This window comes from Danio aesculapii, chromosome 21, assembly GCF_903798145.1.
Source record: "Danio aesculapii chromosome 21, fDanAes4.1, whole genome shotgun sequence".
Taxonomy (NCBI): Eukaryota; Metazoa; Chordata; class Actinopteri; order Cypriniformes; family Danionidae; genus Danio; species Danio aesculapii.
This window is the reverse complement of record NC_079455.1, coordinates 28,114,204-28,130,629: the sequence shown is the minus strand read 5'-3', so window position 1 is coordinate 28,130,629 and position 16,426 is coordinate 28,114,204. Positions and strand designations below refer to the sequence as shown.

Sequence of the window (16,426 nt, the reverse complement as noted above, 5' to 3'; positions counted from 1 at the left end):
AGACATTTGTTAAAATAACATCTCTTGTGCTCCAAGAAAAAAGAATGGTATGTAATGACATGAGTGTTGTAACCACAAGGGAGTCGAGTGACATTGGAGTGAGGATCCTTATGCATGTTTTATTAAGAATCGTGGTCAGACAGGCAATGATCAAAAAAAGGCACAAACGAGTACAAACAAGGAAATCCGGAGGCGTCATCAGGTAACAGGCAGATGGTTGGTACAGGCAGCAGACAGGGTAAACTATAAAACAAAGCAAGGGTCAAAACACGTAGAAACTATACCTAGGGATGGCTGATGTAAAACTGAAGTTTCGACACAGTGTCGAGATCCAAAGCTCAAGTGGTTTGAAACACTGCACAGTAGCATGATTCAAAACACCCTGGTCACGTGACTAAGGTGATTCGAAACACACAGGTCACGGGTTTCAAAACACCTGTGCTGCGTCTCAAATGGCACACTATACACTCATGCACTATGTACTTATGCACTTACACACTCAACAGCATATTATATGTATGCAGTGTCGTCCCAAATGGAACACTAATGTTTTTTTACTTAGCGGTATTCAAACGGTTTCCCTGATGACGTTTGGCGTTTGCCAAATCAGTGAAATAAATGACCAAACTATCAAATAATACCTGCCGTGAGTATAACCGCATTCACCATCACTCTCGAAGGAGAATTTTGCTTTCACCATCCAAAATAAATAAAGTTATCCAACATGTGCGCCCGATACCTCCGTCTCTTTTGCTACATGAGCAAACCTGTGGTCATTGAGTACGTGAAGTGTCCATCATTCCACACTTCATTTTACCGGCTGAATGAGTGCATCATCCGGGTAATTAAAGTGCACTTATTATTTTTAGAGTTTTCAGTGTGAACGCACTACTTACACTATTTATACTGCAAAATGGCGTAGAATAGTGCATAAGTATGCGATTTGGGATGCAGCTCTGGTCACGTGACTAAAGCGATTCAAAGCATTAATCATTTCAGAAGCGTTTTGAGACTCGCCGTTTCACTGACAGGGTCAGAATAAAACTCAAAACTCACCGCTTCACTAAATCACTTAAAGCCTCAAGTCTTCAACGTGGGGTTTAATACCTCAATTTGCTTAACTGTTTCTTTGCTGAAGCTGTTCCAGTGCAATACATAAAAATGTAGAGTGGGGTTTCAAAACGTTTCGAAGCTTTGACACATTTGCTTCGACTGTTTCAGTGTTTTATGAAGCCTCGCTTTGCCCACCACTAACTATACCAGGGAACACTTTGTAATGTTACAGGGTGTTAACCTAACAAGACTCAGCAATGAGTGTGTCAAAGTGAGCCGTATATATGTGAGTGTAATTAGTACATGAGCAGCTTCAGCTGTGTGAGTATAATCAAAGGAGACTTGGAGCAGGTGTGTGTGTGTGGTGCATGACAGGAGTTGTAGTCCATATAGAGACAGGATTGTAGTCTGTGTGAATGTGAATGTTCTCTAGTGATCTATGTGGGTTAGATCGCTGGTGATCGTGACAAGCGTAACGACACGGGGAGTCAATTGTTGCACTATTGCTTTAAATGTACAGTAGCAAAAGCATTTAGCTTCATAAGAGCTAAAAACATGATTGAAAATTAAATCGTGGAGTATTTTTCTTTTAACCTTCTAAATCCACATGATCAGTACAGAAAAAATGTATTTAGTTGGCTCTGTTCCAGCTTGTTTATCATCACGCATATACACCCACACAAACCTTTTATCATCTAATGTATATTTGTGTTTGGAGTGATTGATTGAGTTGTTTGGAGAGAGAGGTTTCCAGCACTGACAGGAAGGCGATTGAGTTTGGATGGGCTAAATCAGATTTCCAAATGTGCTTTTTACAAGCGCCAGCCGCACACATTAATTGCTCACTGTAGAGTTGGCCTTTGCTGCTATGGCAACCGCTGTAGGCTCCATGGCCGTGCACAGCAATGGCCCAGCTGCTCCTGCGGTGATGACACTGTCCCGTCTGTCCACCCCATGTCAGCACGTCAGATCCATGCGTGCATCTCACTCATTACTGATAGTGTCGCAGTTAGCCAGGAGTAAGAACTGCCATCCTGGATGTACTTATAAAGCTCAACAGTTTTCATCCTACTGTTTTAAAGTCCACCATACATGGGCAACAAATACAAAAAGATGCATAAGTGGAAATGACTCACTTTGTTTTCTCTTCCCGCAGGCTAGTCAGCTTGGAGTGTACAGAGCCTTTGTGGATAATTACGAACTCGCCGTGGAGACCGCAGAGAAGTGCTGTCAAGCGAACACACAGTTCGCGGAGATCTCTGAGGTAATGCCTACTGGAGTGCTCAAGGTCTTGTTATTTTGATACAGGAACAGATACCTTTCCCTCAAAATCCCCAACAAATACAAGCTTTTCATTGGTTGGGTTTTCGTTTCATTAAAATTGTTTTAATATTACACACATAACAATCGGAATATATATCGGAAATAATCCAACATTATTTTCTTTCTTTTCACTGTTTTGTTATTTTCCTCTCAAAAGTTTTTTATTAAAACTAGCTATTAGGGAAGTAACGATACACTGTGAGCCGGTTGAAAATCGATTAAAACGTGACAATTTAAATTGGTAGAAATATTAAATGAGTCGGCATACATTTTTTTGAGCAGAGGGGGTGCTGTGCTTACAGGTGCAAGCTCGTTTTATCTGCACATCAGTGGCGAGCAAGAGGTGGAGTAAAATGTCAGCGCTGAAGTGCACTAGACAAAATACAAACTGTCTGCAAATATTGCTAAAAGACGTTTGCTTGCAGAACAATGAATATGATGCAGCAAAGTGAAAAACTACTGTCACAGAAAACTAAACCAAACCAAAAAAACTATTAATAAGCCAAACCATGTGGTCCAGGTGATTTGCTGGTCCGCTTGCTCTGACGAGTGCTACAGAGATCACATGGTGCATCAGTGTATTCATAGCGAAAGTGTTAAGATGTTTTTCAGACTGAAGGAGAAAGTTGTTATGTTGCAGAACCATGCATTAGATTATTTTGACCCTCTCCTTTTCAAATTAGTTTATGCAGATTTTAATAATTTACTTAATATTATTGAATATTTAAAAATGTTTAAGATTATCTCTTCTTAGGTGTATCACACTGATACTTATACTAATTAATTATGCAAGTGATATTAATTATTCACCTTCATAATCATGTTCAACTCCTGTCTCTATCCTATTATATAATTAGTAATTTTATAATCAGTGTTTTGTGCCAGTGGCCAGCCCCCTGGAGCGGAGGTTCTAATGACCATGCCTGGCTTTCCTCTCCACACCAGCCATCTCAGTTCCCAGTGAAAGAATTTTTTCATCAGCAGGGGATATTGTAAATGTGCAAAGACCTCAGCTTACAGTATGTCAGAAAACAGAAATATGCTGATATTTCTTTTTAAAAATGTCAAATCCCTGCACTGTCACAGTTTTAGTTTGTTTATTTAATGAGTCTACTTTAGTTTGTATTATTTAATTTATTTATAATTTTTTATTTGCTTTTAAAATAGCAATTTAGCAAAAAATGTGTGGCATTTAAGAAAAAATGAAAAAGCTCTTCACCTTAAATTTGTTTAAAATAATTCTGTTATAAAATCGTGACTAAATCGTGAACCGTGAGATTAGTATTGTGTTATGAGATTAGTATCGTGAATCGTACTGAATCGTGAGTCAGGTGAATCGTTACATCCCTACTAGCTAAGTTTTATTTCTTAGAAGAAGTATCAGTATTTTTGTCATTTGTAATTCATTTTTGTATTGTTTAAAGTTAGAAAACAAGAACTGAAGAAAAATGATTCATTAGATCAACTTTTTTTTGAAGGTGTAGTGGGTGACAATTCAAAAAGACCATTACTGCTGCCTGTGGTGCGGTGGCGGCAATAAGGGATAAAAAATGTGTTTTTATGTGTAACAGCAATTTGCGACTATGCTGCCAAACAAATGAAGTTGAACATTACTAAATTTAATTGGTTTGTTTAAATTCAGCTCATATAAATTGTTTGCTACCACTTAATTTAAAAAATGGAGTAAATCATTCATCAAAAATGTATCTTTCTTTAAGTGTAGTTTTAGCATCTTCCAATCAGATCTACTGGATCCTTGATGCATCCTGCCATCAAAGAACCAGTAATATCCAGTTTTTCTGCTTGGCTTTACCTGTCGCACTCCTCCATGGGGTCACCCAGTATGACTGATTGCTCAAAGAGACCATTACCATCCGGCATACCAGATCTAAAAGTGGCGCTCAGCCCTCTTCAGAGTTCAGCAGGAGATTTTATGCCTTGCTAAATGTTATGAAGAGAGGTTGTCTGGAATAAAATCTACATGATGATGCTCACCTCGTCCCACTTTATTCCCCCCTACCAGCTGTTGTCATGCCAACTTCTACTTGCCTTTACACTTTGGATATTCATCACTTCTAACACAACCAAAGGCAAACATTAGGATAATTGTTTGCTCGCACTGGTGGGTTCTAGAGTGCATTGCTGTCAGTGTAAGAAGCTTGCCATAGAAAACGTTTGCTTAACGCATATGTAGATCAAATGACAGTGTAATTCATTTGTTTAGATTCTCTAAAGGAGTACACAGAGATGGACGTGAAGTGGAATATACTGTACATAAGAACAGAACTACAACTTTTTGTTTCATGTAATGTTTGAATCTACCATAGCACCTTAAAGCCAATAAATATCATTTGTTAAGTGAATATCTGCTGTAATATGGCAAAAATAGTTGTTCTGTAATCGTAATCTGATGTTCTTTATGCGATTAGAGTTACCAGCACTGCAAGATAGTATGCACTTTACAGGTTTATTGATTCTGGGTTTGTCTCTGGTATCTCTGCAGAGTCTCAAGGTCAGGAGCACCAAGGAGTGCAAGGACCTGACAGCCAAATACTCACTGGAAAGTAAGAAACCATAAGATGGCATTCATTTGTTTTCATGTATTATATGGTCATTATATTATCTGTAGTACTTTCATTGAGCTTATGTGTTGCACATTTTGCTCTCAGCGTGTCATGTATTTCCTTCTTTTTAATTCAGTTGCATAAAACCCATTGAGTGGGTGGATTAGATAAGGTTTCAAACATCGGCATTTGAGCCTGCAGTATGAAAGTGGCTCTTGTGAATAATCGCCCACTATATGTGTGTGTGTGTGTGTGTGTTCTCTTCTGTCTTGTCTCTGCCAGCTTTGCTCTATAAACCAGTGGACAGAGTGACCCGGAGCACACTTGTTTTGCATGTGAGTCAACCTTAGTTTATTATAATATATTCTTTAAGCATTACTTATCATTTTTACTATTACTCATATGATGTACACTGCAAATGACAATGCCTTGTGAAGTTGACTTTCCGAGGTATTGGGCCTTCTTAATTTAGATTTTATAAATAGTGTAGATTTTAGGGTGGTCTATGGGCTAATGTACAGTATATGTAATCAAATCCATGTATTGATCACTTTCCCATTGCCAATATGTAAACAGCTTTGACATGACTTTTTTGTTTTTATATGGAGCGCTTTATGGGGAAAATTAAACTGATGTGACGTTTACATCAGGGTTCGACTTACAGGGAAGTTTGGGGGGAATGATCCCCCTAATTAGCACTTGATCCCCCCTAAAGGAAGTCAAAACTAGATGTATGGAGGGGTCAGTTCTTTAATACTGAGAAATATTTCCCTCTGATCTGTATTTTAAATAATAATATTAATAATTAAAATATTAGATAATATAAATATACATTTGAACAGTTTAAATCATTGTTAATGCATAACTGCGCCAATCAGTCTATTCGAGAGAAAAGTCTGAAAGCAGCAGATCTAGAGAACCAATAGACATCGTGTTCACAAGACTTTGTTTTCTTGTAAAATAGGTGTCTGCATCTATATTTAGCCTAAAAATAAAATCAAATTAGACATATAGTTTGTAGTTTAACCTACAATAACATCTGAAATAGCTAATTAGAGAGTACTGTAGGTGAGAATACACTAAATCCCTTAAAACGCTGAAAACTTAAATATGTTTTATTACTAAACTAATTGTAATAACAATAAATACATAAATGACTAAAGCATGTATTACACAAAGTGAAACAGTTGACCCCCCTTATCGTCAATGTATAATTCACACACTGGTTTACATCCCAAATTGGGATGTGAAAATAAGGGACACCCCCCTCCCCCCCTTCCTCAAAAAAAAAAAAAAAAAAAAAAACTAAATATGTTAATCTGGAGGTGTTTCATTGTACATAAACTGCTGAAACTGTCAGTAAAACGTTTTTATTATTATTTACAAAGGATATAATAGTTAGTTTACATTAGAAAAAGCTGCAAATAAACTAACAAACAGTTCATCTCATAAAAATTATTAGCTATTATAAAATAATTGAATCAAGTTATCAAATCTCATTCATCTTTTCTTCACTGTATAATTGAAACATTCAGTATACATCAAGTAACAGAAGTGTCACTTTAAAAATGCACAGATCTATAATGAAAGCATTTGATTGCTTTCCTAACTGTTTATGCTCATTTAAGACAAAATTAGTTTTTAAGAAAAACACAAATCGACATGTCGAGATGTTGTTGTTGTTGTTATTATTATTATTATTCATTCATTCATTTTCTTTTCAGCTTAGTCCCTTTATTAATCTGGGGTCACCACAGCGGAATGAACTGCCATTATTATTATTACTATTATCATTATTATTATCCTGATGATGTGTGTATGTCTGTTCAAATACGCACCCAAAACCCAGTGTCCACTTGAGCTCCGCATCAAATCGCATACGTACAGAATCCACTTGGAAAACTTGCATTTATTTATCACTATGGAGCGCATCAGGCAGTCATTACATGAACTGACTGTTTTGAGGATTGCATAGGGGCAATGGACAACAAAAAGAAAATGAATCGCGCTGTTTTTATGTTTATTTCAAAGTGTTTTCATGCGTAAATAAAATGAAAGCACAGAACAGATTTACATTTAAGAGCAAGGGGTGGCCCCTGGTTGTTCGGCGGAATGGGATGTGTATAGGGAGGATCGGCTCTTCACAGAAAGTTAAAGGAAAATACCTTCACGGGATGACAGCGGGATAAAACTGTAAAATACGGGAGAATCCCGGGAAAAACGGGAGGGTTGACAGGTATGCTCGTACGCTGACCATTCAACAGCTTAGTTCATGCACAGCAGGAGAGGTGAAATTTAAAAATAATCTAATAATAACAAATTAAACCGTGATTTCTGTCCAAAAAACCTGATAGACTAATGTTGTGCAATGAAAGCGTTACTAACCGACGAGGAAACATGCATGGACAGTGCTTCTACATAATTCATTCATAGAAAGAACAGCCAGAAAGGGGACATTTATGGATTTGTGCCGAATATTAGCATCATTGACCCATAACAATGTACAGTACCTATAACTGTCAGTATGTTTGAGTACTTTTTATACCGTTTTTATTCTAATTTGCAGTTAAGTGTAAAAAATAAATTGAAATGCAAATCAAAGTATAAATAGCAGAAGTGAGAAAATAGATTTACCCTACCAGCAAATATTAATCTGACACCAAATATAAAAGCAGGCACTAACCCGGTATAATGCCATCACCAATGACTAAATCTCCAAAAGACAGACAAAAACATCAGTGAATTGTAGCTCTGACATGGACATAAGGGATATAAATTACTGCGAAACAGCTGCGGGTGAAGTATATTGATCGCAAGTGCTCAGTTTGTAAATCCCTTCTCGGTTTTGTTTTGTTTTGTTTTGTTTTGTTTTGTTAATATGTAATTTCAAATATTCGTAGCTTGAAACGCTGTTGCGAGGGCTTAAATGGAGCAGTGCTCATAATATCGAGCAAGAAAAAAGGAAAAGACAGCTGTGAAGCATAACCTGCTTTGTATTTTTGTAGGAAACACAGTTTAGATCTTTTTAGAGTAAGAGTTTTTTTTTAAAACCAACTTAACTCCGCTCTTTTAGCGCCCCTCAGAGCTTGATCCACGCTGGCATTTCTCCCCTTGGGTTTTAGGTTTTAGAAAGGGAAAATAATTCCACCAGCCCATCCAAACTTTTAGGAAACTGGTATCAGATTTGCACAATCCCTACGCACAACGCTTTGGCTTGTTTCCCTCGCTTGAAAGCTTGACAGACCTCCTGCGCGTAGCTACGGTTGCTAAGCCATGATTGGTGTGTGGTGGTTTTCGGGTGTGGCTTAGTGAAGGGTCAATTGGTGTGGAACCCAGTATTTTTTTCCAGTGTACCATGGGAGTTAATGGCTGTTCTCAATATTGTTAAGTATATCCTCATGTGTGTTCAACAAGAAAAAATGAGTAAATGGTGAAAGAATTAAAATTTTTGGTTAGTTGCGCACAAGTGCAGTCACAAGCATTTCTGGCTGCAAGTCACTTAATGGTTTTTGAATTCTGTATACAGCTGTAGCCTTTAAGCCCAGAATTCAGAGCTTTTAAGTGCAACCCCAATGTCGTAGTGAATTAACCTACTGGTAACTGGTTCTTTTATTTAGAAGGCAGTTAATAATGCGCTGTACATTGTAAAAAAAATGCTGAGTTCCACACAACTGATTTGTGTTGGGACAATGTGAAGGAATTAAGTTAACCTATTACTTTTTACAAACTTGGATTGAACATAAAACAATTAAGATTACCCCAAGAAAACTCAAGAATTGTGTTGTTTCAGCTGGTTTTAAAAAAGTAGTTTGAACAACCAGCAAGCATCTTTTTTGAGTGTAGATCAATCATATTGCAGTATCTCCGATTCATAGTAAATCACCGTCTGGGTTCACCATTTTGTACCGTATTTTGATTTGCATGATCAAAAAAATGTAAAATCTCTTTGATTTTCTATTGAATATCTACAGGATCTTCTAAAACACACACCCTCCAGTCACCCAGATTACCCGCTCCTGCAGGACGCCCTCCGTATCTCACAGAACTTCCTGTCCAGCATTAACGAAGAGAGCACGCCTCGCCGCCAGTCCATGACCGTGAAGAAAGGAGAGGTGAGTGCAGAAACCATCTTACCCCTCTCCGTTGCTCTCATAGACCCTCCATCTTGTTTACGCTGGAGAGTATTTGTCAAAAACATTTTTAAAGGGCACAGAAATGTCAAAACTCCAGGTCGCAATTGCGCAGGTGCCCTGAAGCTCCCCAGCCAATGAGCTCCCATCAGAATATACAGCCAGTCACTTCCATCCATCTCAGAACCAAACCGCCCTCTGTTCTCCGCGCAACCTATCCTTGGGCGACGCTAATTCACACTAGCATATACTCTTCATCTCCACTGAGGCTTTATGCTTATAAATAAAACATCCTCTATTTTGTTTCTCACATCTTTGCTGCGTTTTAGCTGTTTGTGCTCAGATCTTCTGGGATTTTTCTTTAATCATCTCTTCGGTATCTGCTTACTAATGCTCTTGAGTCATGATGATGTCATTAGTTACTGGCCGTAAGAAACCCTCGTCACTGGCAGAGAAGATCACCATTACAGAGATCCTAGAAATGTAAGATATGTTTGCATTTAGTTTACACCTGATCACTTTATGTGTTTTCTCTTCTTGTTTAGCTGATTTGTGAAAAAAAAGGTTTTATTCATAGTTGGCCACATAAATGTATCTCCGCTAAATAGATTTTTCTTCAAATCTTGCGCTATATGTAAATTTAAATAGGTTACATCAAGTAAAGCATCAGATACACCAACATAGGCTCATTCTGAAAATATAGCCCTATATACATTTCTTGAGATCGCGAATCATGTAGCCAGAAGTACGGATGGCTGCATTTCTTCTTTAAAATAAACGCTACAGGGCGGTATGACGCAGTCTCTTTTCACACTTACCAGCTGACCACTTATCTCAATAAGATTTCCCGCTGTTACCAGTTCGTCCAGTAGCTCGCCATGTACATTGGCGGACTTGAGACGCAGAGAGGAGTTGACCACGATGATGAAGTTCGAGTCCAGACAGTTCTAGAAAGCGGGTAAGACAAAAACAGAATCCAAAAAATAATATAAACAAGTCAATAACAGGGTTAGAATGTGGTAAAATCTGAAAACATGGTAAAAATCAGACGAGGGCTTTTGTTTTTCTGGATTGCTTTTGAAAATTGTGGGTTGGGTTTAGGGAAGTGGGTGGGCGGGTCAATAAATACAATTGGTTGGGTTTAGGAAAGGAGGAGGGTGGGTCAGTCGATCAGTCAGTCAGTCAGTCAAACAGTCAGTCAACAACGACCTCTGGTGGGTTTACGCGAGAACAGCAGGCGTGAATGGCACTCACGAGAGAAATTTGAAAAAGTGTACATAGCGGCCTCTGGTGGATTCGCGAAAACAAAAACTGGAAAAAAACGTAGCTCCTGGGACATATTTGGCACTCTCCAGAAATGTATCTAGAGGTACATTTTTGGAATGAGTCTGGGTTGGATATTATTGCCATTTTAAGAGCATTTTATGCCACTCATTATGTAATGCTAGAATGACAATATAATAGCATCATAATGCAAGTGTACTCTTCCAAAAGCACATCATATTTTATACTTAAGACTCTTAGTCATTTAAAAATTTGAGTAATTAGCCATTGGAATCAGAATGTGAAAACGTATATCCTAAACAAATTAATAATACATGTTAACAAAAAAGTGCAAGGTAAAAAGTAACAGAGGCTGTGGTATCTCGTACCAGATCTATTTTCAGTTGTCAGACACCCACATGAAAATATACTATAGTAATTTATAGCAAATACTATAGTGTTTTTTTTAACTATACTGACACTGACACCTCCAATAGAAATAGAGATGTTGCGCAATTAGATAAAATGTTGCTAGAATTGGTTTTCATGTATGGGCGATATATATTGCATCACCAAAAATGATTGAGGTCATGTCCATGTGTTGATTTATTGATTATTGTGACAGGCCTACACATTTGGCCACATAAATGCATCTCCCCTTAACAGATATGATTCTGATCTTCAAATCTCGTGGTTTGTGCAAATTTAACTAGGTTACATCAGCTAAAGCATTTTAATGAATTAGTATTTGTTTTTACAGAAATGTAAGCTATATGTCTCATTCATCATACAAACGATTTTCTATGTAGGCTTTATGCTTTGCTAGTTTTCCCAAATATTACCACGAGTGTACAAGACCGACTTTGTGACTAGACATTACAGGCCAAAAGATGCATCTATTTTTGTTGTAGAGTTATGCGCAATCATCATTCAAAACTGTTAAAGGGTATTCATTCATTTTTGTATAACGTACACTCAAAAAAAAACAAAGATATCTCTGTCTAAATTAAACGAAACAATATATTTTTTTCGGTTATTTTAGGATACTTTTCCATTAATGAGATTTAAATACATGTGCGTTATGTATCTCTGTTTTTAATGCTACCTAATTTATATTAATTATACTAATACATTCAATATCTAATTTTATCATTTAAAGATTAACGACTGGTCAAAAATAGAATAAAACGAAAAATAAAATAAAATAAACTAAACAAACATCCCTAACTGTCATGTGGCATTGCGTTGCACAATATTGTACTGTCATATAGCCAAAAAAACAGTCACATGTTTCAATTCATGCTATTAATTACTAGCTCATTACCTGTCTTTTATTAAGATATTAGCTGTTCATTATTAGTTATAAAATATGATCTTATTCTGCATCCCTAATCCTACCCAAAACGTAAACCCAACTTCTACCTTGCTAACTATTAATAAGCAGCCGATTAGTAGCTTAATAAGCTAGTAGTGTTAGTTAATTGTTTGTTAATATCGTAAATTGTGTCTAAACTAAAGTGTTACCGTTTATTTTGTTACATTTTGGGAGGAGTCAAATTTACACATGTGGTTTCAACAACCAGTTGCATTTAGACCTGTCCAGTTTCATCAGGAATGTGTTCTAGACCACCTCTTGATGTGGTTTGAGCGATCAGATCTCCTATGCATTTCAGAGCCCATTTACACCTGTCCTTTTTCAGATCAGATAGCTATCCGATCAGTAAAAATGCATGAAGTGACCAGGTGTAAACAGCCTCAGAGAGTCTCTATGCCACCCCCTTCATTCCAGCAATGTGGCCTCAGGAGAGTGGCAGATGAATTGTTGCTGCGTGATTGATGGCGAGCAGCGCTTGCGTGTAATTTGCCTTAATGAGCCCACCTCAAACTCATTGATTATTCATAAAAGGCCATCTTGTGTGGAACAGGCTCCACCCACTTTGAGTAAACGGCGAGGAGGAGTTTGCTCTTGCCTTCCTCCCTCGGGCGCGCGGGGACGGAGCAACTGATCAAATATTGATAGTGTGTGCATGAAAGGAACTCATGGAAATCAATGTGTTGTGGAGCTCATTGTCTTTCAGTCCAGTCTTTAAAAAACACACAAGCCTTAGTTTGCCTTCCTTTTGTTTGCTGGATAACCAAGGTTTTATGGCTTCTGGATTTGTGTTAGCTAATACTAGCAATATTAATATTGTTGGAAATGCTTTTGGCATGAAGCTCTGGTTTGACATCAGTCACATAACTTGATAATAACCTACAGTAGAAATCACCCACATTTTACAATAACAATCAGAAGCATTTTCTAAAATTACAAATTTACAAATATTTTTTGATCATTATTTGTTACCAAGTAAGATATGCAACGTGCTAGTCATTGCTAAAATATTAAACATTTTTTTCCATTGATTGTCGTTCAATATTGTAAATAAATTAGCTGATAATGGTTATTCATCTGCCCTTTTTATATTAAGGACCAGGGTATGGTTGCACCAGCTGATCGTAAGTTCTTTCTTAAACTGGAACGCAAAGTCCACATTTGGGGCTTAGTAACTACTAGCTAGTTTGTAATTAAATTTGTTCTCACCACATGTTCTTAGGGCAAATTGTAGTTAGTAGGTCGTTAGCTCTTCGTAAAGTCATGCGTAGTCGCATTTAATGACGTTATATCCAATAAAAAGCATTTCAATTGTTAAACTGCCTTAAAATTGTGCAACTAATGCATCTATATAAAACTCTTGTCCTATGAAAATGAAATGGCAAATTTTTATAGCACATTAAATTACTGTCAGTCACTCATAACAGACGACAAACACATCAGCATCACGAGCCGTGAATACACGCAAAATTAAATGCACACAAAGTTATGAAAACATTAAACTTGAATTTTTTATATCCTACTCATGAGAGAGAAAAGAGCAGCGAATCTCGTTTTAATTGATGGATACAATAAACAAAACACTCCTTGAAGGAAAATTGAACTTCTTTCATAAACAGAACAAAATGCGAGATTTGAAAGGAAATTAAGGCTGTGAGTAAAGGAAGACCATTCTTCATTTTTATCATGAGGTCCTCAATGTAAACTAATCTCACTGTCATCTCTTTTCTACCATTATACATGGGGGGATGCTGCTGTAAATATTTAGTTAGAGTGTAGCGTTACATTTAAACTAAGTTCAGTGGTGCAACACAAAAATATTAATGATGTGTAAGTTGTAACTTAGGGTGTTTTCACTTTTCACTTTCACTTTTTACTTTTGATCTGCACCCGGGTTCGTTTGACATCAGAGTACGGTTTGTTTAGCTAGTGTTAATGTGTCTTCTAAACTTAGGTGCGCACCCATGAACCGTACCTGTGTTCGCCTAAAAGAGGTGGTTTGGGGTCCGGTTCACTTCTAGTATGTATGCAATCGTACCAAATAACAGAAGTGAACCACCAACTGTACAACAAACTATCGTTTTCATAATGTTCATTCATGTGTGTGTGTGTGTGTCTGTGTATCACGTACTGTACCTTGGTGACAAGCAGGATTGAGCCAGGGCAAAGATCAGTGATAATGTCTGCTTGTCTTCAAAAACAGCTTCTGCAGACATCACGTTATGTTCTGAACGTTTATAATATTTTTGCAGCAGATAGACGCGAGTCACTTTCTGTATGCAACAAAACTAAAAGATTCAGTAAGAATGACCACGATGTGTAGACTTCATTCCATTTTGGCACTTTGCTTTCATGTCACCTAGCATCAGCTGTACACAAAACAGCCTTCAATGACGCAAGTGTACGGGGTTCAGAAGGAAAAAAGACAGTGGCTGTGTTCGAAACCACTTCAATACTATATAGTACGCTAAAATCAGTACGCGAGCCGAGTAGTGTGTCTGAATTCATAGAACTTGAAAATCAGTATGCTAGAAGTACCCGGATGACCTACTACTTCTACTGCTTCTGGATTCTGAAGTGCGCTCTGCTATCCCATGATGCCCCGTAAGAGAATTCATGAATGGATGTAAAATGGTGGATGTAGTACATCTGAATTCCATTCATACTTCTCACATTCATAATTTTAATTATTATTTTTATATTATATATTAGTTTCCTGTCTTAACATAAATATATTTATTGGCTTATGGCCTTACGAACTATAATGTAATGTTAGTTAAATCTACAATTTTATATCAATTTGTCTTCCTATATTGCAATGTAATCATTTTTACATTTGCTTGTAGCATCTAAAACATTCATTCATTGATTGATTCATTCATTTTTCTTCAGCTTAGTCCCATCACAGCAGAATGAACTGCCAACTATTCCATCATATGTTTTACACACCGGATGCCTTTCCAGCTGCAACCTAGTACTGGGAAACACCCTTACACTCTCACATTCACACCCACACTCATTCACTACAGTCAATTTTAATCCAATTCACCTATAGCGCATGTGTTTGAACTGTGGGGGAAACCGGAGCACCCGGAGGGAACCTACACGAACATGGGGAGAACATGCAAACTCCACACAGAAATGCCAACTGGCCCAGCCGGGACTCGAACCAGTGACCTTCTTGCTGTGAGGCAATAGTGTTAACCATTGAACCACCATGCCGCACGCATTTAAAATAACTGATTTTAATTGTTAACATTTTTATTTTATTATTTTTAATTGATTTATTGGACATATATTAGTTTCCTGTCCTAACATAAATATAATTATTGGCTTATGGGCTTACCGACTATAATTTTAATATCAGTTTATTGTCAAATTTTTTGTTCATTCGATTATTTTAGAAATGTATCCAGCTCAAGCAGAGAGCTTCAGCATAGTACCCTAAGCTAACTTCTGTGCTTGATGCCAATGAACAATGATCTCATTATTTAAGAGTAACTTCAGACCTGATATCAGTGGGCAGCTAGAAGCATTAGCATGATTGTTCAGGTCATGCTTGTCTTGATTAGCCAGGGCTTCTAGTGTTACCCGTGCTGGAAACTGGACGTATGCGTGTGAGACACAGAGAGAAAAGAGATTCAGGGTGGCCCCAGAGGCCCGCAATAGCTGGGCCAAAGCCACTTAATTAAAATGCAAATGAGCCTGCCCATTTCCAAAAGCAGCGTTTTCAGCGTCTGCAATATAAGCGCACACATGTGTCATGGGTTTCGTGTGTAGCTGCACATGTGAGAGTCACTATGTAAATATGCATGTCGGCACAATCCACATACAAACACAAACCATCCAAACAACCAGATGACCTCGGGCTCTTCAAAGCCACCTGCTCTGTTCAAAAGAGCATCACAAATGTATACATGGCATCAACCTACCACACACAGACTCGGCTGATCAACATTTTGCTTCTTACCTTCAGGGCATAATCTGTTAAGAGGTGATTTAAATGCCTAAATGTGGAGATTTATTCCTTATATTCAAAGTGGCGCTATTAATGATAGGCTCTTAATTTAAGACAAGACAATGCAAGTAAAACACAGTTTTTTAAGCAACTGTCAATTTTTTTACAAGTATTGTTTTTACATAATTTGTGTCTGTTTTGAAATATTTACATATCACATATTTTTCTAACATTTATTTTTTTACATTATTACCATTTCAGCAGGGCATACTTAAAGGTTACATTTTTTGACTCTTCTAATACTTAAGAATAACATAATATGTTTGCAGATGCTAACTTTCTTGTTTATCTGAAAAACAATGCTGAAGTCAGATATTCTGCTTTAAAAAGATGCGTTACGTGCTGGAACGTCTGTCTTTGTTTTGGTCCCGGGTTGCCTTGGTGAATAACAGCATATTTGATTAATTTAATCAGGTAGGCTCTCAAAGTGTGCGTCCGTGACTGAAATGCAACCTCCAGTGAACAGTAGAAGACTTTGAAATGAGCCGCAAATTTAGAGTTCCACACGAGGTTACTGATTAGTAAATAATATAAATATTACAAACGAAAACATTAGGTAAAGAGTTTACGTTGTCACCCTATGTCCTAACAGCACGCTACTTGATGAGATATGCAGTGATAAGCAATTGGGTTGTTTGCACCAGACAAAACACAACAGAAATTTAAATACAGCCATTCAGAAGCACAAAATAGTGCACTCACT

General features: G+C 37.3%; 1 protein-coding gene across 1 annotated transcript in view; it reads left to right on the top strand.

Moving 5' to 3' along the window:
• Positions 1-16,426, top strand: part of bcr (BCR activator of RhoGEF and GTPase) — a 121,873-nt gene that overhangs the window by 80,016 nt on the left and 25,431 nt on the right. The window contains exons 5-8 of the mRNA XM_056445831.1: positions 2,210-2,317; positions 4,880-4,940; positions 5,223-5,275; positions 8,912-9,052. Coding sequence (XP_056301806.1) covers positions 2,210-2,317; positions 4,880-4,940; positions 5,223-5,275; positions 8,912-9,052 — 363 coding nt within the window. The remainder of the gene's footprint in view (positions 1-2,209; positions 2,318-4,879; positions 4,941-5,222; positions 5,276-8,911; positions 9,053-16,426) is intronic.